Genomic DNA, 25624 nt, shown 5'->3' on the forward strand with positions numbered 1-25624 from the left:
CCTCTTAAAGACAACATGAGATCAAAACTGACCATTCTTATTTTTTTATGGAATATTGCGGTGTTTATTCCAAATGATTTAATCGGTACACATCATTATTTTTGTTTAAATTCATGTTCCTGGTAATCTCGAAACCACAACCATCCAATCAATTCCCCACGAAAAAAAAAAAAAAATCAAGCCAACAACACGATAATAATAAAAACAATTCATACCAAATAGCAATAAAACACGTCTGTATCATACTGAAGTGTACCAAGACTTTGAGTCTCAGAGCGATAGTCAGTTATAAATATAATTATGTTTCAAGTTCCATTTTGTGTAATAATTTTCAGATCATAGACGGAGGCTGAACCAGCTCCAGGGTAAGAGATGCGCTTCCCCTTTAAAAACACATTTACATAGATTTCCATTAAATAGTTTCAAGTCACATGTCAACCTAACATCCCAGCATAAACACTCCTGATCAATTATTTCTTATTAAAGCATCTACATTCACAAACCACTGTTAATTTGAACAGAAAAGGATTGTATGAGGGATTTGGCGTGGCAGAAAGAAGCGTACAGACAGCGCTCCCTTTATAATCAATAAAAACCTTCATCATGATCTCACAAAGTTCTGTTATAATCACTGAAGCTGACGGCACAATGAACCTCTGATTTACATGATTGTTTGTTATAATGAGAGGATTTTCAAGTGTGCTGTTTTTGTTCATTCCTAATTTAAACACCTCTGATTGGCTGTTGCATTTTGAAGAAATCTACAGATATGAATATGATTGGCTACACTGCTCAACGCTGCAAAACACGTAAATAGAAACCTTTGATGTTCTTCAGAGCTCAAACACAGATACGCACTGGATCATTTGTCAAATCTGTTTGGCCAGTATGTTATTATTACAGAGAAAACTGATCCTAGACCAGCAGTTATGGGCAGCTTTTCTCCTCTGTCACTGTGGCTTCTTCCGTTTCATCGTGACTTTAAGGTTTCCCAGAATGCCTCTTGTCCTGACCGCTCCTCTGCTCCTGTTAGGTCACTGATGGTCAGTGATGTCTCTGCTGGTGTTCTCCGTGCCTCTGCTCCCGGTTGTGGCCGTGATGACGGCTCTTTTCCGCTCACCGCTGTCGGCCCTGTGCCGTCAGGTGTATTCTGGCATACTGAAGCTTTCTCACAGGAAGGTCTGTGTCAGCTCCACTCACGCCTATGTCTTCTCCAACTGCACCCACGGACAGGCTCAGAGTGTTCTGCTGACCTTTGACCTCTACTCCACCACACACGCCTCCTCCAACATTGGCCCTCAGAAAGGTCAGGCACTGGAGTCTGTTAATGCTTTATTTCATCAAGCTCTTGAACAGATAATATTCCTCTAATCTTCTGCTCTGGAGTAACATGTTCTCTTGTCGCTGTAGGAGCGTTTCTGGATGAGATTGTGACGCGTGAAGCTCCGCTGAGGGTTTTGGAGTTGGGGACACACTGTGGCTACGCTTCCGTCAGGATTCTGCGTCTGCTCCCTCCGTCTGGAAAACTGCTGACTGTAGAGCTGGATCCTCTGACAGCAGATCGAGGGGAGGAGATCATACTAGTGGCAGGCTTCAAAAACCAGCAGGTGTTACATCATCGCTTTCATTCCGTAAGAGAAGGATTTTCATCATTAGTTTGATCTGTAGTGCATTTCCTTAATTCAGTTAATTACTGAAATATCTTACTCATTATTGTTAACCATGGTTAAATGAGCTCAGCATGTTCTTGCTCAGTTTCAGGTGCTGACATGCTCCTCGGCTGAGGCCATCTCTTCTTTACCCTCTCACACTGGGAATGATGGTCTGGATCTGGTTCTAATGGATCATGACCCTGAGCTTTACCTTCAAGACCTGCTGGCCTTACAGAGAGGGAATCTGCTCTCTACCTCCTGTGTTGTGTTGATCAACAGAGCTCTGACGCCTGGAGCTCCAGACCTTCTGGAGTACGTGACAGCCAGACCGCAGAGCTTCAGCGTGGGCAGACAACTCCATGGACTGATGGAGATACGCTGCCATACAGGAATGAGTCCTCAAACCCACAACTGAGTTCACATTTCAGCACTTCTGCTTCCATCGGCCCAAAGTCAGTGGGTTTCTGGTTAAATCTCTGAAATAAGGTCTGTGGTTAACACAAGTTCAAGATATTCTCATGTTTTAATCTGTCAAACAGGAAAACTCCACTCATCCACTCAACATAATTATTATATGCTTGTTTAATTTTGTCTTCTGATATGATCTTCCTAGTCGAGTCTCAGGACTAAAGTGATGTTAATTCTGTTCAACTAATGTTTATTGCCCTATTGTTGTACTTTAGTTTGAACTTGTTCAATAAATAAATGAAATGAATATAAATCTACTCACTACTCTTTGTCAAGAAATTATAGCTACTATTAGTAATTTAAGTGGAAATTTCAGAACTTATAAATGTGAATAATTAAAATAAAGTATGTCAGATCTGCATATCATATGGTAAATGATTAGGTGGAGGAAAAAGACTTGGAAATCATTGAAGAAACAGTTTTTGAAAAGAAACGCTCCACCTGGAGAAGTGAGCAGACGTTTTCTTTATCACAGTTTTCTATGGGAGGAAAACACTTAACGTGTAATTAAACGTGTTGTTCATATTCTGGGCTCATCTGCTCATAGATATTATGCTTTATTAGTATGATGTTTACTGAGTTTGTCTTGTAAAATCACTGTCTCAGTACATTAAGACACATTAAGAGTTTTTTCATGTTAAGTTGTTCCTGAAAGTCTCATTTCTTCTCGTCCACTGGTTGTTATTAAGCGAGAACATTGATTGCACAAATTGGACTGTTTTTTCTTCTAAAAAGATCCAGAAGCTTGAAAATACTCTTTAAAGTTCATATGCTAATTATTATTCAGTTATAATTAGCTAAAGCTGATAGTATTTCTTTGTTACTGAAAGAAAGTCTAAAATATATTTTGACTAAGTGATCTGTCATGTCCTCTATCAGTATATAATGGACACTGATCGAATGCGCATTTATTTTCGACATTGACTTTTTCTCGAAATACAACTTTATTCTCAACATTGTATTTCAACTTTTTCCTTGGAAGAACTGAGTTTAATCTCGCATTATAATGACTAATCTTGAGATGGTTTTATTTTTATTATTGTTTAGCCCTAATCCTCTTCCGTAGGTTATATAGTATTTCAGAAAGATTAAACGATTGAGAAAAAAATTTTTATCATATGTTGCTGACTAAATATTTTTCAGTATTGAAATAAGTGGGAAAAGTCCTTTTTACCTTCACTAGGGTAGTTTAAAACTGTACAGTTGCCCTAGAACTTTAAAATGTGCCGGTCAAACTGACCCACGAACGTCACAAATGTAATTTTTGTGTAGATTGTGTAAATTTTTGTGTATGTCAAAACACATCAGTGTTGAAATTGTCACAAAAAAAGTCACAATTTTAAGGAAAAAAACCCAAAATGGTTAGCTGAAGGTTAACTGATATTTCCGACAACTCAAAAATCAAAACGGGTCAAACTGACCCACAACAGCACATGAGGTTCAGCAGGAGAATCTCTGCATCTGCTTATGAAGCTTCAATAAAGTGAACTTTTCACACAAAAATAGCTGCTCTTAACTGTATATTTATCATTTTATTTCCATGTGAATGTAAATGTGGTGAAAGAGAAGATTATAATTTCTAAACAAAATGCATTAGACTCTCTAGACCAGAGCAAGTGAAGGAACAAAATGGTAAAAATGTTTAGTTGGTCTGTAGAGGAGAAGAGACTCCATCCACAGAACAAACACAATATACTGTAGATCTGTGCTTTAACAACAGATACAGAGATAAAATATTATAAAATAAAACAGAATAGCAAAAATAAACAAATATATTCTGTGCATAAAAAGGTTTGAAAACTTTTTTTTTAACATGCGAATTTCACATTGTAGACTAACTTTATATCATATGATACATTTATGTACTAAATCATATTTATGATTAGAAATATTTTAATCATTATGGAGTTTAATCATTCAATATCACATGTTTCTAACACACATGCTGCTTTTTACACATTTACACATTAATCACATTTATTTCTCCTCATAGACGCAGTAGAGGCTCTTCTGTGGATCATCTGATGGTCACTGATCCTCTCATGATCATTTCACAGATTTAAACTGATGTAAATGATCCATCAGGGATGTTTGGTGATTAATCTCTATCGACTCTGTAAGGAGGAACAGAAGAGAAAACAATCAGTGTTCAGTGGAACAAAGTGTAAATTACTTAAAATATTTCAATTACTGTTTTTTGAGTAAAAATAAGTTACATTAAATTCCTGTATTCAGATTAATTACTGACTTTACATGATCTTGCAGAGATATTTCTCAAACAATATTTGTGTTTTAAATACAATATATTTAAAACATGAAGGACGTTCATATGTTTGTGTGTCTGTGTTGGTGTGACTGCAGAAGGACCTGCGACTCCTATTGAGTCACTGTGAAGGAGAAACACATGCTAATGAGTGTACGGCGTATGAAATAAAGCACAGCGAGAAATACAAATGTTATTCTGAGTTAAATTTCCACTAGTTAAAGCCGTTTGTCCTCTAGTTTAAACATGTTTGTAAGGCTCTTAGTAAATCACTGAAAGTAAAGCGAGTGTAAAGTAGTGTGACGTGTTTCTTGTCAAAGTAAAAACACTCTAGAGACAGAGACGTTTCTCATGTGAGGCTGGATGCTGTGAGCTGAAGCTGAACACACCGATTTCAGCAGGAGTGCAGCGTTTCCTACAATCTGAACAAATCTATTCTCAAACTGAAATGATTCACTTCAACTGACAGTTAATAAAGCAGGTGTTGTTGAATAAAGCTTTATATTTTGTTCTCACACAAACCCTTTGCTGCAATAAAGCTTAATGATAATTTCCTTTCATGAATATCTGAAAGGTTTGTTCTCATATCAGAGGTAAATGAAGATCTTTAATATCACAGTGATGTTTCCTCACCTCAGGTCACAGTTTGAGTCTCGTAGCACGTCACGGAGCCGCTGCTTTGAGTCTCCTATCTTATTCTGTCTCAGATCAAGATCTTTTAAAAACTGCAGAGCTTTTGATTTAGTCAAAGACTGAGTTACAGAAGAAACATCTGTAATGCCACAGTCCCGTAGACTAGAAAGACACAAACAGAGGAAGAGATTATCTTACAAACAAATCATTAAGGTGAAGAATTGTACACAAATATAATGTGAACTCAGGCTCTTCATGAGATATTGAGTATAAAGTGTTTTAGTTTAAACTGTTGAAGTGATTTTCAGCATTTTGTTTCTTGTATGTGAATGTTACTGACCTCAATCTCTCCAGTTTACAGTGTGAATCCTTCAGTACGTCACATAAGTGCTTCACTCCTGTGTTTCCTATTATATTCCTGCTCAGGTTCAGCTCTCTCAGGTGTGACGGGTTTGATTTCAGAGCTGAAGTCAGGATGACACACTGTTTCTCTGTAATACTGCATCTATTCAGACTGAAGAGAGAAAGAGAAAATGACTCAAATCCATGTTCAGTTCATGTGTGAGTTAAATGAATCATTAATAAATGCCATACAGTCACTAATACACCAGGAAAATCATGGAAACTTCATGATATGAACAAACCAAGACAGGAGCATTTGAGGACACTAGTTACAATCCAAGTCTGGATCCATCCTCACTCCACAAATAAGTGAATTTATCACTGCAGATTAATATATAGGATCAATATAGAAACAATAGAAAAGTTAATATTTAAATGGACAGATTTCACATTTTCAATGGAAGAAAATTTTGTACATGAATCAATTTAAGTCATTTTAAAGTGTAGTTTACAACCTCTAAATACACATTTTGCTCAATAAATTAAGATTTAGTGGAAAGTAGCATTAGTCCAGTATAACTGTAACTCTGTCAGAATAATCTACTGTCATTTGTTACACTGTTTTTAGTCTGTTCTCACTTCTGTATTGTTTCAAAGCAAAGATTTGTCAGATTTCAGTATAAAACTATTTTATATCCACAAAGTTTCAAATGCTTTAAAGTTTAATGCTCTTTCTACTGATTCACATAACAAGCCGTTAACTAATAGTATTTCTGAATCTTTCTTCAGATGGAGAAACAGCAGAAAGTGCAGCGCTATAAATGATGTGACTTGAGTCCAGTTGTCTTAAACTAAACAGTGAACTTTAATCTCACTGTAACTGCTGTACAGTATAATGATACTAACTCTAGTTTCTCCAGCTTGAATTGTGGGTTCATCAGTAGATCACTGAGGTTTTTCACTCCAGAGTCTCCTAGTTTATTCCAGCTCAGGTCCAGCTCTCTCAGGTGTGATGGGTTTGATTTCAGAGCTGAAGTCAGAGCAGAACAACCTTCATCTGTCATATCACAGTCACTTAACCTACATTAGGAGAAATGGGGAGAAAAAACTCTTTTTTCTGTTTCATTCAATATCAAAACACTTTTCCTTTGTTGTATGTGAATGTTACTGACCTCAATGTCTCCAGTTTACAGTGTGAATCCTTCAGTACGTCACATAAGTGCTTCACTCCTGTGTTTTTTATTTTATTCCCGCTCAGGTTCAGCTCTCTCAGGTGTGACGGGTTTGATTTCAGAGCTGAAGTCAAGATGACACACTGTTCCTCTGTAATACTGCATCCACTCAGACTGAAGAGAGAAAGAGAAAATGACTCAAATCCATGTTCAGTTCATGTGTGAGTTAAATGAATCATTAATAAATGCCATACAGTCACTAATACACCAGCAAAATCATGGAAACTTCATGATATGAACAAACCAAGACAGGAGCATTTGAGGACACTAGTTACAATCCAAGTCTGGATCCGTCCTCACTCCACAAATAAGTGAATTTATCACTGGAGATTAATATATAGGATCAATATAGAAACAATAGAAAAGTTAATATTTAAATGGACAGATTTCACATTTTCAATGGAAGAAAATCTTATACATGAATCACTTTATTTTAAAGGGGTGGTTGATTATGATTTCACTTTTTTAACTTTAGTTAGTGTGTAATGTTGCTGCTTGAGCATAAACAACATCTGCAAAGTTACAGCGCTGAAAGTTCAATGCAAACGGAGATGTTGTCTTTTAAAGTTATGGCAGATTAATGCCTACAATTACGACCGGTTTGGACTACAACGAGTTTCTTCCCGGGTTGGTGACATGCAACAAAGTGGGCGAGGCCATGTCGCGCGGCATTATGGAAGAGTTGTTGCAGTACAGTGTTGTAGCCATGCCATCGAAACAATGTTATTTTCACGTGGATTGCAAGTCTTCTGTGTTTGGCCTTCCTAGGGACGCTGGACTTCGGGAACACTGGTTAAAATGTATGTTTAATTCTGTTCCTGACATTTATACTCCTAATTTAGCTGTCTGTGCTGCACATTTCACGGAAGACAACTTCCAGAATCTACACGAGTTCAATGCTGGATTTGCACAAAGGTTATTACTGAAAGATGCAGCAGTTCCCACTTTAAAAGCAGAAGCTGCTGTTTATGGGCCCCAAACTGTAAGTATGTTTTATTGTTTGTACATGTCTTTTAAAAGTATAGTTCTGTTGCTATTTTTTGGTTGCATCAAGGACGTAAACAAAGACCAACACGGTTTGGCTTCACTAGCCAGTTAGCTAAACTCTATTTCATACTTCTCCAACAAACACCTACAAACACCAACAAACTTTACAATACCTTTACAAAAATGCTATTACTCAGTCATGTATCAAGCTACAGTAAAGCTTTAATCAGGATAAAACCGTATATCAAAAGCTAACATAAACAGCAGTAATATTCACAAGTGACAGCATATCTAAACACTTTGACACAAATACAAACAGAAATACTAACCAGTCAGAAACGCCCTTTAAAAGCTGTGCTTGCAGAGGTTCTGCTTGACCCTCTTCATTACTGCTATCTGGGTCTGATTCGGACTCAAATTGATACGGCAATATTGACGCCATTATTTACATTTCCACAGAAGCACATGCAACTATTGCCCGTAATGGTAAGGGCCGTGGCGTTTCCGGACAACGTGAACTAGGCGCTTCAGCGAATCACAATACACTGGGCCAGCTAACCAATCTGAGCCCATTGCGTATTTTGGAGGGAGTGATATCATAGAACCAGGAAGTCAACCAGCAAATGACAATGGAGAGAACGGTGTAAAATAAAGGTAAAATATATGAAAAATATGGCATTTTTTTAAAAAGACGACGCAAGACATGTTAAACTGCGCCCCATAAAACAAATCAAGCCTAGAAAAAAAATTTGTGAACCACCCCTTTAATTCATTTTAAAGTGTAGTTTACAACCTCTAAATACACATTTTGCTGAATAAATTAAGATTTAGTGAAAAGTAGCATTAGTCCAGTATAACTGTAACTCTGTCAGAATAATCTACTGTCATTTGTTACACTGTTTTTAGTCTGTTCTCACTTCTGTATTGTTTCAAAGAAAAGATTTGTCAGATTTCAGTATAAAACTATTTTATATCCACAAAGTTTCAAATGCTTTAAAGTTTAATGCTCTTTCTACTGATACACATAACAAGCCGTTAACTAATAGTATTTCTGAATCTTTCTTCAGATGGAGAAACAGCAGAAAGTGCAGCGCTATAAATGATGTGACTTGAGTCCAGTTGTCTTAAACTAAACAGTGAACTTTAATCACACTGTAACTGCTGTACAGTATAATGATACTAACTCTAGTTTCTCCAGCTTGAATTGTGGGTTCATCAGTAGATCACTGAGGTTTTTCACTCCTGAGTCTCCTAGTTTATTTACGTTCAGGTTCAGCTCTCTCAGGTGTGATGGGTTTGATTTCAGAGCTGAAGTCAGAGCAGAACAACCTTCATCTGTCATATAACAGCAGCTTAACCTACATTAGAGAGAGAGAGAGAGAGAGAGCAGAAAATAAGAGAAAAGAAAATAACTTATGAAGATGATGTGACTTTACAGAATAAGTAAATAAAACAGACAGAGGAAGTGAGATCATCATCATTTCACCAGATCACAAAATATTAAGGTGAAGAATTTTACACAAATATAATGTGAACTCAGGCTCTTCATGAGATATTGAGTATAAAGTGTTTTAGTTTAAACTGTTGAAGTGATTTTCAGCATTTTGTTTCTTGTATGTGAATGTTACTGACCTCAATCTCTCCAGTTTACAGTGTGAATCCTTCAGTACGTCACATAAGTGCTTCACTCCTGTGTTTCCTATTATATTCACGCTCAGGTTCAGCTCTCTCAGGTGTGACGGGTTTGATTTCAGAGCTGAAGTCAGGATGACACACTGTTCCTCTGTAATACTGCAAACACTCAGACTGAAGAGAGAAAGAGAAAATGACTCAAATCCATGTTCAGTTCATGTGTGAGTTAAATGAATCATTAATAAATGCCATACAGTCACTAATACACCAGCAAAATCATGGAAACTTCATGATATGAACAAACCAAGACAGGATCATTTGAGGACACTAGTTACAATCCAAGTCTGGATCCGTCCTCACTCCACAAATAAGTGAATTTATCACTGGAGATTAATATATAGGATCAATATAGAAACAATAGAAAAGTTAATATTTAAATGGACAGATTTCACATTTTCAATGGAAGAAAATTTTGTACATTAATCAATTTAAGTCATTTTAAAGTGTAGTTTACAACCTCTAAATACACATTTTGCTCAATAAATTAAGATTTAGTGGAAAGTACCATTAGTCCAGTATAACTGTAACTCTGTCAGAATAATCTACTGTCATTTGTTACGCTGTTTTTAGTCTGTTCTCACTTCTGTATTGTTTCAAAGCAAAGATTTGTCAGATTTCAGCATATGAAACTATTTTATATCCACAAAGTTTCAAATGCTTTAAAGTTTAATGCTCTTTCTACTGATACACATAACAAGCCGTTAACTAATAGTATTTCTGAATCTTTCTTCAGATGGAGAAACAGCAGAAAGTGCAGCGCTATAAATGATGTGACTTGAGTCCAGTTGTCTTAAACTAAACAGTGAACTTTAATCTCACTGTAACTGCTGTACAGTATAATGATACTAACTCTAGTTTCTCCAGCTTGAATTGTGGGTTCATCAGTAGATCACTGAGGTTTTTCACTCCAGAGTCTCCTAGTTTATTCCAGCTCAGGTCCAGCTCTCTCAGGTGTGACGGGTTTGATTTCAGAGCTGAAGTCAGAGCAGAACAACCTTCATCTGTCATATCACAGTCACTTAACCTACATTAGGAGAAATGGGGAGAAAAAACTCTTTATTCTGTTTCATTCAATATCAAAACACTTTTCCTTTGTTGTATGTGAATGTTACTGACCTCAATCTCTCCAGTTTACAGTGTGAATCCTTCAGTACGTCACATAAGTGCTTCACTCCTGTGTTTTTTATTTTATTCCCGCTCAGGTTCAGCTCTCTCAGGTGTGACGGGTTTGATTTCAGAGCTGAAGTCAGGATGACACACTGTTTCTCTGTAATACTGCATCTATTCAGACTGAAGACAGAAAGAGAAAATGACTCAAATCCATGTTCAGTTCATGTGTGAGTTAAATGAATCATTAATAAATGCCATACAGTCACTAATACACCAGCAAAATCATGGAAACTTCATGATATGAACAAACCAAGACAGGATCATTTGAGGACACTAGTTACAATCCAAGTCTGGATCCGTCCTCACTCCACAAATAAGTGAATTTATCACTGGAGATTAATATATAGGATCAATATAGAAACAATAGAAAAGTTAATATTTAAATGGACAGATTTCACATTTTCAATGGAAGAAAATTTTGTACATGAATCAATTTAAGTCATTTTAAAGTGTAGTTTACAACCTCTAAATACACATTTTGCTCAATAAATTAAGATTTAGTGGAAAGTACCATTAGTCCAGTATAACTGTAACTCTGTCAGAATAATCTACTGTCATTTGTTACGCTGTTTTTAGTCTGTTCTCACTTCTGTATTTTTTCAAAGCAAAGATTTATCAGATTTTAACATATGAAACTATTTTATATCCACAAAGTTTCAAATGCTTTAAAGTTTAATGCTCTTTCTACTGATACACATAACAAGCCGTTAACTAATAGTATTTCTGAATCTTTCTTCAGATGGAGAAACAGCAGAAAGTGCAGCGCTATAAATGATGTGACTTGAGTCCAGTTGTCTTAAACTAAACAGTGACTTTAATCTCACTGTAACTGCTGTACAGTATAATGATACTAACTCTAGTTTCTCCAGCTTGAATTGTGGGTTCATCAGTAGATCACTGAGGTTTTTCACTCCAGAGTCTCCTAGTTTATTCCAGCTCAGGTCCAGCTCTCTCAGGTGTGACGGGTTTGATTTCAGAGCTGAAGTCAGAGCAGAACAACCTCCATCTGTCATATAACAGCAGCTTAACCTACATTAGGAGAAATGGGGAGAAAAAACTCTTTATTCTGTTTCATTCAATATCAAAACACTTTTCCTTTGTTGTATGTGAATGTTACTGACCTCAATCTCTCCAGTTTACAGTGTGAATCCTTCAGTACGTCACATAAGTGCTTCACTCCTGTGTTTTTTATTATATTCCTGCTCAGGTTCAGCTCTCTCAGGTGTGACGGGTTTGATTTCAGAGCTGAAGTCAAGATGACACACTGTTCCTCTGTAATACTGCATCCACTCAGACTGAAGAGAGAAAGAGAAAATGACTCAAATCCATGTTCAGTTCATGTGTGAGTTAAATGAATCATTAATAAATGCCATACAGTCACTAATACACCAGCAAAATCATGGAAACTTCATGATATGAACAAACCAAGACAGGAGCATTTGAGGACACTAGTTACAATCCAAGTCTGGATCCGTCCTCACTCCACAAATAAGTGAATTTATCACTGGAGATTAATATATAGGATCAATATAGAAACAATAGAAAAGTTAATATTTAAATGGACAGATTTCACATTTTCAATGGAAGAAAATCTTATACATGAATCACTTTATTTTAAAGGGGTGGTTGATTGTGATTTCACTTTTTTAACTTTAGTTAGTGTGTAATGTTGCTGCTTGAGCATAAACAACATCTGCAAAGTTACAGCGCTGAAAGTTCAATGCAAACAGAGATGTTGTCTTTTAAAGTTATGGCAGATTAATGCCTACAATTACGACCGGTTTGGACTACAACGAGCTTCTTCCCGGGTTGGTGACATGCAACAAAGTGGGCGAGGCCATGTCGCGCGGCATTATGGAAGAGTTGTTGCAGTACAGTGTTGTAGCCATGCCATCGAAACAATGTTATTTTCACGTGGATTGCAAGTCTTCTGTGTTTGGCCTTCCTAGGGACGCTGAACTTCGGGAACACTGGTTAAAATGTATGTTTAATTCTGTTCCTGACATTTATACTCCTAATTTAGCTGTCTGTGCTGCACATTTCACGGAAGACAACTTCCAGAATCTACACCAGTTCAATGCTGGATTTGCACAAAGGTTATTACTGAAAGATGCAGCAGTTCCCACTTTAAAAGCAGAAGCTGCTGTTTATGGGCCCCAAACTGTAAGTATGTTTTATTGTTTGTACATGTCTTTTAAAAGTATAGTTCTGTTGCTATTTTTTGGTTGCATCAAGGACGTAAACAAAGACCAACACGGTTTGGCTTCACTAGCCAGTTAGCTAAACTCTATTTCATACTTCTCCAACAAACACCTACAAACACCAACAAACTTTACAATACCTTTACAAAAATGCTATTACTCAGTCATGTATCAAGCTACAGTAAAGCTTTAATCAGGATAAAACCGTATATCAAAAGCTAACATAAACAGCAGTAACATTCACAAGTGACAGCATATCTAAACACTTTGACACAAATACAAACAGAAATACTAACCAGTCAGAAACGCCCTTTAAAAGCTGTGCTTGCAGAGGTTCTGCTTGACCCTCTTCATTACTGCTATCTGGGTCTGATTCGGACTCAAATTGATACGGCAATATTGACGCCATTATTTACATTTCCACCGAAGCACATGCAACTATTGCCCGTAATGTAAGGGCCGTGGCGTTTCCGGACAACGTGAACTAGGCGCTTCAGCGAATCACAATACACTGGGCCAGCTAACCAATCTGAGCCCATTGCGTATTTTGGAGGGAGTGATATCATAGAACCAGGAAGTCAACCAGCAAATGACAATGGAGAGAACGGTGTAAAATAAAGGTAAAATATATGAAAAATATGGCATTTTTTTTTAAAAGACGAAGCAAGACATGTTAAACTGCGCCCATAAAACAAATCAAGCCTAGAAAAAAAATTTGTGAACCACCCCTTTAATTCATTTTAAAGTGTAGTTTACAACCTCTAAATACACATTTTGCTGAATAAATTAAGATTTAGTGAAAAGTAGCATTAGTCCAGTATAACTGTAACTCTGTCAGAATAATCTACTGTCATTTGTTACACTGTTTTTAGTCTGTTCTCACTTCTGTGTTGTTTCAAAGCAAAGACGTCAGATTTCAGTATAAAACTATTTTATATCCACAAAGTTTCAAATGCTTTAAAGTTTAATGCTCTTTCTACTGATACACATAACAAGCCGTTAACTAATAGTATTTCTGAATCTTTCTTCAGATGGAGAAACAGCAGAAAGTGCAGCGCTATAAATGATGTGACTTGAGTCCAGTTGTCTTAAACTAAACAGTGAACTTTAATCTCACTGTAACTGCTGTACAGTATAATGATACTAACTCTAGTTTCTCCAGCTTGAATTGTGGGTTCATCAGTAGATCACTGAGGTTTTTCACTCCAGAGTCTCCTAGTTTATTTACGTTCAGGTCCAGCTCTCTCAGGTGTGACGGGTTTGATTTCAGAGCTGAAGTCAGAGCAGAACAACCTTCATCTGTCATATAACAGCAGCTTAACCTACATTAGAGAGAGAGAGAGAGAGAGAGAGAGAGAGAGAGAGAGAGAGAGAGAGAGAGCAGAAAATAAGAGAAAAGAAAATAACTTATGAAGATGATGTGACTTTACAGAATAAGTAAATAAAACAGACAGAGGAAGTGAGATCATCATCATTTCACCAGATCACAAAATATTAAGGTGAAGAATTTTACACAAATATAATGTGAACTCAGGCTCTTCATGAGATATTGAGTATAAAGTGTTTTAGTTTAAACTGTTGAAGTGATTTTCAGCATTTTGATTCTTGTATGTGAATGTTACTGACCTCAATCTCTCCAGTTTACAGTGTGAATCCTTCAGTACGTCACATAAGTGCTTCACTCCTGTGTTTCCTATTATATTCCTGCTCAGGTTCAGCTCTCTCAGGTGTGACGGGTTTGATTTCAGAGCTGAAGTCAGGATGACACACTGTTTCTCTGTAATACTGCAAACACTCAGACTGAAGAGAGAAAGAGAAAATGACTCAAATCCATGTTCAGTTCATGTGTGAGTTAAATGAATCATGAATAAATGCCATACAGTCACTAATACACCAGCAAAATCATGGAAACTTCATGATATGAACAAACCAAGACAGGATCATTTGAGGACACTAGTTACAATCCAAGTCTGGATCCGTCCTCACTCCACAAATAAGTGAATTTATCACTGGAGATTAATATATAGGATCAATATAGAAACAATAGAAAAGTTAATATTTAAATGGACAGATTTCACATTTTCAATGGAAGAAAATTTTGTACATGAATCAATTTAAGTCATTTTAAAGTGTAGTTTACAACCTCTAAATACACATTTTGCTCAATAAATAAGATTTAGTGGAAAGTAGCATTAGTCCAGTATAACTGTAACTCTGTCAGAATAATCTACTGTCATTTGTTACGCTGTTTTTAGTCTGTTCTCACTTCTGTATTTTTTCAAAGCAAAGATTTATCAGATTTTAACATATGAAACTATTTTATATCCACAAAGTTTCAAATGCTTTAAAGTTTAATGCTCTTTCTACTGATACACATAACAAGCCGTTAACTAATAGTATTTCTGAATCTTTCTTCAGATGGAGAAACAGCAGAAAGTGCAGCGCTATAAATGATGTGACTTGAGTCCAGTTGTCTTAAACTAAACAGTGAACTTTAATCTCACTGTAACTGCTGTACAGTATAATGATACTAACTCTAGTTTCTCCAGCTTGAATTGTGGGTTCATCAGTAGATCACTGAGGTTTTTCACTCCAGAGTCTCCTAGTTTATTCCAGCTCAGGTCCAGCTCTCTCAGGTGTGACGGGTTTGATTTCAGAGCTGAAGTCAGGATGACACACTGTTTCTCTGTAATACTGCATCTATTCAGACTGAAGAGAGAAAGAGAAAATGACTCAAATCCATGTTCAGTTCATGTGTGAGTTAAATGAATCATTAATAAATGCCATACAGTCACTAATACACCAGCAAAATCATGGAAACTTCATGATATGAACAAACCAAGACAGGAGCATTTGAGGACACTAGTTACAATCCAAGTCTGGATCCGTCCTCACTCCACAAATAAGTGAATTTATCACTGGAGATTAATATATAGGATCAATATAGAAACAATAGAAAAGTATACATATATATGGACTGATTTCACATTTTCAATGGAAGAAAATTTTGTACATGAATCAATTTATTTTAAGTCATTTAAAGTGTAGTTTACAACCTCTAAATACACATTTTGCTCAATAAATTAAGATTTAGTGAAAAGTAGCATTAGTCCAGTATAACTGTAACTCTGTCAGAATAATCTACTGTCATTTGTTACGCTGTTTTTAGTCTGTTCAAGGGATGTGCATCTCCATAACTGAGGCCGATGCGATACTCATCTCGATGCATAGCAACGATATGATACATTAAAGATACATATGAAGCCACTATCGATGCAATGCGATACGATTCACTCCTATTACGGCACGGTGCAATACGATTTAGATTCGATTCAACACAATGCACTTCAATGCAATACGATGCAATGAAAAAAAAAAATGATACGATGCAATTCAGTATGTAGGGCCCAACTTAATTTATTAATTTGTTTACAATAATAGGGCCCTGTGTTTATTTTGACGGGTTGTCTGTGTCTGTGTATATGTTACGACAATAGTGTCCTCAAATTAAACAGTATTATCTGTCTGCAATACCGGAGACCGCAGTGACAGGACCCTAGTTTTGGAGGACCAAAAAAAGCGCCACCAAGGCAGTATTTCCACCCAATTCTAACTACTTAGAGTTTCAGAGGTTTTTAAAGGTTTATAACACCCAAATACTACTTTCATTCTTGCAATTAAACCTGGTTGCTAAGAGCTGAATGTTGAGTAATTATTGTGACTAACTAGCATAATATAATAACCCATCAAGTAAAATAAACAAAGAATCATGGTATAGCTTTTCAATCACTAGATCAACCACATTTTCAAGTACAGAGTGGAAACACAAGGATGACTCTGGGGGTAGATTTAAGATTGTGTATATTTTATAAAATAATATATTACAACAGTTGAACACACAAAAACAAATTTGTTCATGATGTGAACCACACAGAAGAACTTCAGAGACACTCTCTTCACTGACTCCTGAGAGAGAGAGAGAGAGAGAGAGAGAAGTGAATGAAATAAGGAATATTTAGTTAAACATGTTCAATTCTCTAATTTTAAATTTCATATTTAAAAGATTATATACGATACAAAAATAATTATATCAATCTTCATACCAATTAATGTTCATATTACTGTTATTGCATACTGTTCAAAGTTTTGGAAAAATTTTATTTTGATGCTGTTGGAACAAAGGGTCTTGAAACTTTGATGTCAATAAAGCCCATCTGAACTGAGAAAATAATGAATTGAAAGAGATGCAAGAAATCTGAATAGAAATAACATGTTATTGACATGACATTTCCTGACCTTTAAATATTTAAAGCACAGATTGTGAAGTATGCAGCAGCACTACCTACCAACAGATGTTCTCCCCTCTTTTCTCTTTTCTTCCACTTCACTGAAATAGTAAATGGAGAACATAATCACTGCTGGGTTAACAGAAATACTGATAATGCTTTAAAAAAATGATACATTGGACGGTGTAAAAAAAAATTACATTTTCTACTCTTACCTGTGATGATAATCCAGACCAGAGAAGAAGGTCTTCTCAACATCCCGCAGAGAAATTCTGCAGCCCAGCCAGACCATATATGATGGTCTATCAAAAGAAAAATGTTCATTGAAATATACACAGATCTAGGAATTGAGGTCAAATTAAATTAATCATAACATTGCATTTCCCAAAAGAATGTTTGCAAATGTTACCTTCATGGAGAACTGTGTGTTTGAAATGGCTCTCCAAATGGGATTTCACTTTGCTCAACTTTGTTGGGTGAAACAAAGCAGAGCTGCAGAACGGGCAGAGGAACTCCTTGCAGCATGTGGTGCATCTCTATAGTCCAGGAAAGGATCTTCCTTCTTGGATTGTGTGTTTCTTGAAAAAGAGAGAGTCCAACTGGTCAAATAAAACATTCATTCAAGTTCATTTCATGTAAACAAATAGACATAATTTAGGCCTAAGCCTAGTACTTGACCAATTTATTTATTATTCTTTTGTCATATATTGGCTGCACTGAAATCACTTATAGAGAACACAGTACATGACACAATCTAACACGCGGTATTATTATTATGATGGCCTCTCTGTTATGTCTGACTATTAAAAATGTCAAATGCCTCAATCAACATTATAAAAACAATCTCAAAATGAAGAGACATGCTCATAACATGTATTGTAGGGTAAACATGCCCAGGTGAAAAAATACTAATTTATAGTAAATACTATAGTTTTTTTGAACCATACTATAGTAAAGTACTTGAATTAATTTGTTGTGGTAATTCTGTATTTGCTGTGGTAATATAACAACTATAGTAATATAAACAAATACCTTTACCCAATACTGTACTAAGTTTTCTACAACTATAGGGTTTACAGTTTACTGTAGTAAATAATAAAGTATACTACAGTATTTATTACAGTTTATCAGTTCACTGTATACTACAGTATGCTGTAGGATTCATTAACAGTGTTGTAAATACTATAATTTATACAGTATACTACAATTTACTAATTTATACAAATACTATACAATGTACAAAAACAGTATAGTATTTACTATAGTATTTTTTCACCTGGGCAGGCTGACAGTGAGCACACACGTGATAGTTAAAACATTACGATTATTTTAACTTAATAACAAGATTTTACAATGAAGTGCTACAGGTTATTGTACAGGCTAGGATTATTAATCATACCGTACTCACCAAGTCAACACAAGCTTGTCAGTCGTGCTACAGTTTTGTTAAACTAATATGCTAACAATTCGTTTTACAGCATTAGAAGCTAATATATGATGGCTATAAAGTGCATTCAAGACTATTCAGCAACTCACGATCACTTCACTTTGCAATTAAATGCATCACAATTGTTTTTAATGTTAAACAAATAAAAATGATTCACATTTGATACTCACACTCTGAATATCGTCCATCTTCCAGAAAAACATGCGGTCACTGGTCCTGTAATTCGGTAGGTGGCGCTGTCACTAAAAATCTAGGGTCCTAGAAATGCAGTCCTGAAAATGCAGCCTTCGGTTTTGCAGGCAGATGCTACTCAATGAAACAGTAAAATGCTCATGAAGTGACTCTCAGAGCAGCTTTGGAGATGAAGTTTGTGTTCATGTCGTCATATAGTCAGATGGCAGACGCTGGAAAAAACACTGTTGTGCTTCAGTATGTGTAGGCTAGTAAACGCATTTGCGGGTTCATTCACACAGAGACACGCAGAACATGCAGGATTCATGTACATAGTCTTCTTGCGGTTTAATATTCACAGACACTAGTCCATATCGTGATTTAAGTGTGCCCATCTACTTTTGATTTATTCATCCAAAATTTGACAAATTCTGTGACATTCCACGTTATACAGTAAATTCTGTTTTTATGAATGAATTCCGTGATTCCGTCCATGTTTTCTGCATCGTGGAAGTCATAGTTCACTTTTATTTCTTTGGTTCAGTCCAGGGTGGTGAACTCCGGTCCTGGAGAGCCTCAGTCCTGCAGAGTTTAGCTCCAACCCTGATCAAAACTCACCTGCCTATAGCTTTCTAACAACCTTTCAAACCTTGATTAGCTTGTTCAGGTGTGTTTGATTAGGGCTGGAGCTGAACTCTCCAGGACCGAGGTTAGCCACCCCTGGTTCAGACAGACAGCAAATCATAAATTAACTTAAGTGCCTTCTGACTTCTAAGGCATGGCCCTTTCACCAACACTGTAGTGCCATGTTAATCTATATTCACTGTGACTCTCAGGACATGCCTCGTCTCTGTAGTATTGTGATACGCCAGTGAGAACAGTTTAGAGAGGAGAAATCAATCTACATATGAAATACTGGTCACAAATTATTGGTCACTTTCTAAATAATAAACTATCTGTCAGAAACTGTCAGAAACGATGCATCGTGACACAAATGCCAACTTGTATCTGATGCACACTTTTTAAATCGATGCATCGCATAGTTAACTTTAATGCTGATGCACCGATGCGAATCAGTGAATCTTACCATCCCTAGTCTGTTCTCACTTCTGTGTTGTTTCAAAGCAAAGATTTGTCAGATTTCAGTATAAAACTATTTTATATCCACAAAGTTTCAAATGCTTTAAAGTTTAATGCTCTTTCTACTGATACACATAACAAGCCGTTAACTAATAGTATTTCTGACTCTTTCTTCAGATGGAGAAACAGCAGAAAGTGCAGCGCTATAAATGATGTGACTTGAGTCCAGTTGTCTTAAACTAAACAGTGAACTTTAATCTCACTGTAACTGCTGTACAGTATAATGATACTAACTCTAGTTTCTCCAGCTTGAATTGTGGGTTCATCAGTAGATCACTGAGGTTTTTCACTCCAGAGTCTCCTAGTTTATTCCAGCTCAGGTCCAGCTCTCTCAGGTGTGACGGGTTTGATTTCAGAGCTGAAGTCAGAGCAGAACAACCTTCATCTGTCATATCACAGTCACTTAACCTACATTAGTAAAGAGAGAGATTTTTTTAATTTTGAAAAAGACTTTATTATTTACATTAAGCACTTTTCAAAAAAAAAAAAAATAATAATTTACTCCACTGTCTACATTAGTAGAAGAGAAAAAAAATATGTTTTCATCAACAACAGAGCATAGACCCTCATTTTTACACCATTTCATTTAAAATGTGATAAGATCATCCATGGAACTGTAAAAATGAAAATCACTGAGTTTTCTGGATTTTACTGTAGCTAAAAACAGCATTAATATTTTGATCTGATCCCAGATATTACGCAGCGTCTCTCACAATTGTCTCCATGGTTGCAAGGCACGCTCCCTGTGCAAGCAGGGTCACAGGCGCTGCGTAATATCATTGCGCCTGCTGCAGCCATGGTACGGCAGCAAAGTTCCTTGATTATTACGCCGGAATGAGAGTATAGTTCCTAGCCATATCGGCCTAGAAAATCGCAGCTTTTCATTTTCTGTCGGTCTTAGTACACAATGTAACTACAGAAGAGTCAAGTTTTAAATAGGAAAAATATTGAAACTCTTTGGTCATTTTTTAAGGAGATGCTAATGGTCTAATCAGAATCAATGAACTATGCTAAGCTATGCTAAAAGTGGTACCGCCAGACCCGGAGATCGGCCGAATGGATTCGAAAATGGTAAAACTCAACTATTTAACTCTAGGGGAGTTGGAAAATGAGCCTATTTTCAAAAAAAGTGGAGTGTTCCTTTAACAGTGACAAAATGTTTACTGCACACGTAGGCATACTGAGGCATACTGAGTGTCAGGATCCCAAAATTTACCCATTCTTCCTGCTGATGCTTCATGTCCTATGGCCTGTATCCACTTTTGTCTCCTTAAAAACTGGCTTTTATGGATCGATAGCTTATAAAAACTTAGTTCAGGGTTTTTTAGCTTGTTTTCATTACACCTTGTCACATATCAGTGTTTAGACATTGTTCTGTTTTTTGTTATAAGTCAGAAATGACAAGGAGACAGCCTCACGCAATACAAAGTCAATGCAGACAGTTGGATTGTTTTCCCCCCCGGTGTGGGCGTGGCCTAAATGCGCTCTGTCTCTATTGCACCATGTAAAAGTCTCCATTGTACGTTCCCAACTCTTGTACTTAAAATTGGCTCATAAAATGATCTCCAATCTGATTTATCATCATCACACAGAAACATTACGCCATGTCAACCCTCTTATCAAGCACCTTTTTGTTAAAAACCAGAACACAAGCTTTATAAAGAGATTTACCGGTACTTGGAAAAAAATTAAGACAGAGATTTTCCGGAACTTAAAAACATACCGAAAACATCATCTGACACGGGTATAATTAAAAGAATCAGATAAAACATCTTTTTCATTAGGAACATTTTTGCTTTCACAGTATAAGATAAAAGTTTCAGTTCATCAGAAGTGAGTCTTTTTTTCCATTTTTCTAGCAAATAAAAAACAAATCGTCTTGACTTGATCTTTAGAGTCAGACTCAAAGCAACTCTTTCCGTATTCTCAAAGTCTGGTCCTGTCAAATTAACTAAACTCCCTGTTGTTGTCAGGACGGCGGTTTGATCTACCTTGTGTTGCTGTTCATCTGGAACACACGGCTGACTTGTTTGTCCGGTCACGCGTGTGGTGTTTGTGTTCGTTCGCCATGTGCTTCGGCATGTGTTATGTTGTTTGCGCCATGTGTTCAACTGTCTATTGTTGCCCCGCCCTCTTGTTACCCTGTTAATCTCACGTTACTCCTCATTAGCTTCCCTTTATATTCCCTTCGTGTTTTTTGTTCCGTGCCAGATCGTGTTAATGCGTCTTGTTGTTCATGTCTTCTTTTCTTTGTGCCGTTCCTAGTTTTCTAGTCAAGCTTTATTTCCTTCAGTTTGATTTTATTTATTTTTTTGCCTAATTTCAAGTTATTTCTATGCTGTTTTTTAGCTCTGTTTGATTTCTAGCTTTATTTTGACTTTTAGTTTTAACCAACTTGATTTAATTTTTCTTTTCTTTTTTTTCTTGGCATAACAGTTTTTTTCCTGGTTACTTATTCTTTGTTTTATTTTATTTTTTCTCTTGTGGTTTTTGCCTTCAGATCAGTTTAGTTTAGTTTTTCTTTTACTTTTTCTTTTTTTATTTTCTCTCCAGTCTCCCTGTTTCCCTGGCTGCTGGATTGTGCTCATCTTCAGACTGCTCTTGGCTGGGCATTTCAGTTCCATGGACTTTGTCTTGCTACCTGAGGCCGTCATTGACTGTGGGCATTATCCAGTCTAGCCCTTGCTGCTATTTTGTTACTCCTTGATCTGTTTCCCTAATAAACTGTGTATTACCCTGCAAATTGAATCCTCTTCTTTCCGAACCCTAACAGTTGTACATATTCTGGAAGCCACAAGTGTTTCAGTGAGTCCAGGAATTGTACAGTCATTGTGTGTTAAATCAAAGCGTGCTCCATTCATTAGCAGTATTATATTAGGAGCCAGTGAAGAGATTTAAAATGTCCTTCTCTTTGTAATTTGAACATATTTCACACTTTAAAAACATCCTGATAAAAAAAGGCATTCCATTGATATTCAGCTTTGACAAGTCCATAAAGAAAAGATTTCTGTCCATTTTCAAATTTCCATGATTTTGTAATATTTTACACGCAACTACTTTCCAGCTGGAAGTTACTGAACCATTAAGAAGTCTTTGCAAAAACTGTAAATGAAAAGCTGCTGTTCTACTTTTAAGATGAATTAATCCTTCTTCTTTGGGTAAAAATAATACATTCTGAGGAACCCAATGTAACTTATCCCAGAAAAAAAATCAACTAAAATCACCTAAATCTCTTATCATTACTAAAATCAAAAGTTGTAACTATTATTTAATGGGCCTGAGCTAAAACTAACAATGATCAGTTGTATTTTTTTTAACTAACATTAACAAAAAAAAAAAAATCTTCTGTAACAAATGTAGCTAATGCTCATTCTTAATCCTAGTTAATGCATTAACTAACGTTAAATAATGAGACCTTATTATAAAGTGTTACCTGTTGTTCTTTATAATTCTTTTGCACTTTAATCTGTTTGAAACATTTTACTTTATATTTTTTTGTGTATTTTTTGTGTATTGCGTTATTGAATTTAAATGTTCTTTAAAGAGTTCTTTTTATTATAAGAAAAAGAGTTCTTATACCTGGTATACTATGACAACACTTTTTTTGCAACTTATTTAAATATCGTGATAATACCGTATACCGTGATAAAAGCTTCAGCCATTATCGGAACATGAAAATATGATACCGTCACATGCCTAGGCTGAGCACTGACACAAATTTCACATTGCCATATTCAATAACATGCTAAAACCTAGTCCGAGAGTTGTCATGATTGAAATATATTTAAAAGTAAAAAAATCTAAAAAAAAATATCTTCTGTTGTAACACAACTTACCTCAATATCTCCAATTTACACTTTATATTCGTCAGTCCAGTGCAGAGCTGCTTCACTCCTGAATCATGAAGGTTATTATTATTCATGTTCAGCTCTTTCAGAGTAGTATCTGATCCAAGAACTGTAGCCAGAGCTGAACAGCTTTTGTCTGTTAAGTTACAATTATTTAACCTACAAGACAAATAAATTACAATCACAGAATTAGATGGAACATTTTTTATATACAAATATAAAATATATTTTCCATTATTTAATTATTTAATTTTACATAAATAATACACACACACACACACACACATATATATATATATATATATATATATATATATATATATATATATATATATATATAATACACAATTATATTATATAAAATATATAACATAATATACACTGAAAGCAACTAAATTTCCAGGCTTAAATGGGGAATTAGACTTTGTACCTTTTTTGTAATAAGATGTTAGACCTGAAAATAGTATTTTGTTGATTCTGGTTTGAATTTTTTTTTTTTTTTGGAAACGGAATGTTATACTATGTACAGGTGCTGGTCATATAATTAGAATATCATCAAAAAGTTGATTTATTTCACTAATTCCATTCAAAAAGTGAAACTTGTATATTATATTCATTCATTACACACAGACTGATATATTTCAAATGTTTATTTCTTTTAATTTTGATGATTATAACTGACAACTAAGGAAAATCCCAAATTCAGTATCTCAGAAAATTAGAATATTGTGAAAAGGTTCAATATTAAAGACACCTGGTGCCACACTCTAATCAGCTAATTAACTCAAAACACCTGCAAAGGCCTTTAAATGGTCTCTCAGTCTAGTTCTGTAGGCTACACAATCATGGGGAAGACTGCTGACTTAACAGTTGTCCAAAAGACGACCATTGACACCTTGCACAAGGAGGGCAAGACACAAAAGGTCATTGCAAAAGAGGCTGGCTGTTCACAGAGCTCTGTGTCCAAGCACATTAATAGAGAGGCGAAGGGAAGGAAAAGATGTGGTAGAAAAAAGTGTATAAGCAATAGGGATAACCGCACCCTGGAGAGGATTGTGAAACAAAACCCATTCAAAAATGTGGGGGAGATTCACAAAGAGTGGACTGCAGCTGGAGTCAGTGCTTCAAGAACCACTACGCACAGACGTATGCAAGACATGGGTTTCAGCTGTCGCATTCCTTGTATCAAGCCACTCTTGAACAACAGAAGCGTCTCGCCTGGGCTAAAGACAAAAAGGACTGGACTGTTGCTGAGTGGTCCAAAGTTATGTTCTCTGATGAAAGTAAATTTTGCATTTCCTTTGGAAATCAGGGTCCCAGAGTCTGGAGGAAGAGAGGAGAGGCACACAATCCACGTTGCTTGAGGTCCAGTGTAAAGTTTCCACAGTCAGTGATGGTTTGGGGTGCCATGTCATCTGCTGGTGTTGGTCCACTGTGTTTTCTGAGGTCCAAGGTCAACGCAGCCGTATACCAGGAAGTTTTAGAGCACTTCATGCTTCCTGCTGCTGACCAACTTTATGGAGATGCAGATTTCATTTTCCAACAGGACTTGGCACCTGCACACAGTGCCAAAGCTACCAATACCTGGTTTAAGGACCATGGTATTCCTGTTCTTAATTGGCCAGCAAACTTGCCTGACCTTAACCCCATAGAAAATCTATGGGGTATTGTGAAGAGGAAGATGTGATATGCCAGACCCAACAATGCAGAAGAGCTGAAGGCCGCTATCAGAGCAACCTGGGCTCTTATAACACCTGAGCAATGCCACAGACTGATCAACTCCATGCCACGCCGCATTGCTGCAGTAATTCAGGCAAAAATAGAGCCCCAACTAAGTATTGAGTGCTGTACATGCTCATACTTTTCATGTTCATACTTTTCAGTTGGCCAAGATTTCTAAAAATCCTTTCTTTGTATTGGTCTTAAGTAATATTCTAATTTTCTGAGATACTGAATTTGGGATTTTCCTTAGTTTTCAGTTATAATCATCAAAATTAAAAGAAATAAACATTTGAAATATATCAGTCTGTGTGTAATGAATGAATATAATATACAAGTTTCACTTTTTGAATGGAATTAGTGAAATAAATCA

At 36.1% G+C, this 25624-nt stretch overlaps 2 protein-coding genes and 1 long non-coding RNA gene across 8 annotated transcripts in view; 1 reads left to right on the top strand and 2 right to left on the bottom strand.

Moving 5' to 3' along the window:
• Window positions 1-2143, top strand: part of LOC127494020 (transmembrane O-methyltransferase homolog) — a 130431-nt gene extending 128288 nt beyond the window's left edge. For 4 of the 6 annotated variants that reach the window (XM_051859538.1, XM_051859540.1, XM_051859537.1 and 1 more), the window contains exons 2-4: window positions 1034-1306; window positions 1411-1631; window positions 1756-2143. In XM_051859538.1, the coding sequence (XP_051715498.1) occupies window positions 1051-1306; window positions 1411-1631; window positions 1756-2067 (789 nt within the window). In that variant the 5' untranslated portion in view covers window positions 1034-1050 and the 3' untranslated portion in view covers window positions 2068-2143. The remainder of the gene's footprint in view (window positions 1-1033; window positions 1307-1410; window positions 1632-1755) is intronic. The other 2 variants (XM_051859544.1, XM_051859541.1) reach the window with 2 other exon arrangements.
• Window positions 1-25624, bottom strand: part of LOC127525781 (uncharacterized) — a 231807-nt gene that overhangs the window by 178969 nt on the left and 27214 nt on the right. Inside the window, exons 8-21 of the mRNA XM_051918719.1 lie at window positions 23521-23691; window positions 19919-20092; window positions 15176-15349; window positions 14267-14440; window positions 13789-13962; window positions 11561-11734; window positions 11295-11468; window positions 10386-10559; window positions 10120-10293; window positions 9210-9383; window positions 8762-8935; window positions 6531-6704; window positions 6265-6438; window positions 5357-5530 (exon numbers count right to left, since the gene is read on the bottom strand). Coding sequence (XP_051774679.1) covers window positions 5357-5530; window positions 6265-6438; window positions 6531-6704; window positions 8762-8935; window positions 9210-9383; window positions 10120-10293; window positions 10386-10559; window positions 11295-11468; window positions 11561-11734; window positions 13789-13962; window positions 14267-14440; window positions 15176-15349; window positions 19919-20092; window positions 23521-23691 — 2433 coding nt within the window. The remainder of the gene's footprint in view (window positions 1-5356; window positions 5531-6264; window positions 6439-6530; window positions 6705-8761; window positions 8936-9209; window positions 9384-10119; window positions 10294-10385; window positions 10560-11294; window positions 11469-11560; window positions 11735-13788; window positions 13963-14266; window positions 14441-15175; window positions 15350-19918; window positions 20093-23520; window positions 23692-25624) is intronic.
• LOC127494022 (uncharacterized) lies at window positions 16706-19410 on the bottom strand. Its single transcript, XR_007924792.1, has 4 exons — window positions 18544-19410; window positions 17336-17504; window positions 17142-17228; window positions 16706-17027 (listed from the first exon to the last, which is right to left on the bottom strand). It is a non-coding gene; the product is annotated as an uncharacterized LOC127494022 (long non-coding RNA).

Source organism: Ctenopharyngodon idella, chromosome 14 (assembly GCF_019924925.1).
Source record: "Ctenopharyngodon idella isolate HZGC_01 chromosome 14, HZGC01, whole genome shotgun sequence".
NCBI lineage: Eukaryota > Metazoa > Chordata > Actinopteri > Cypriniformes > Xenocyprididae > Ctenopharyngodon > Ctenopharyngodon idella.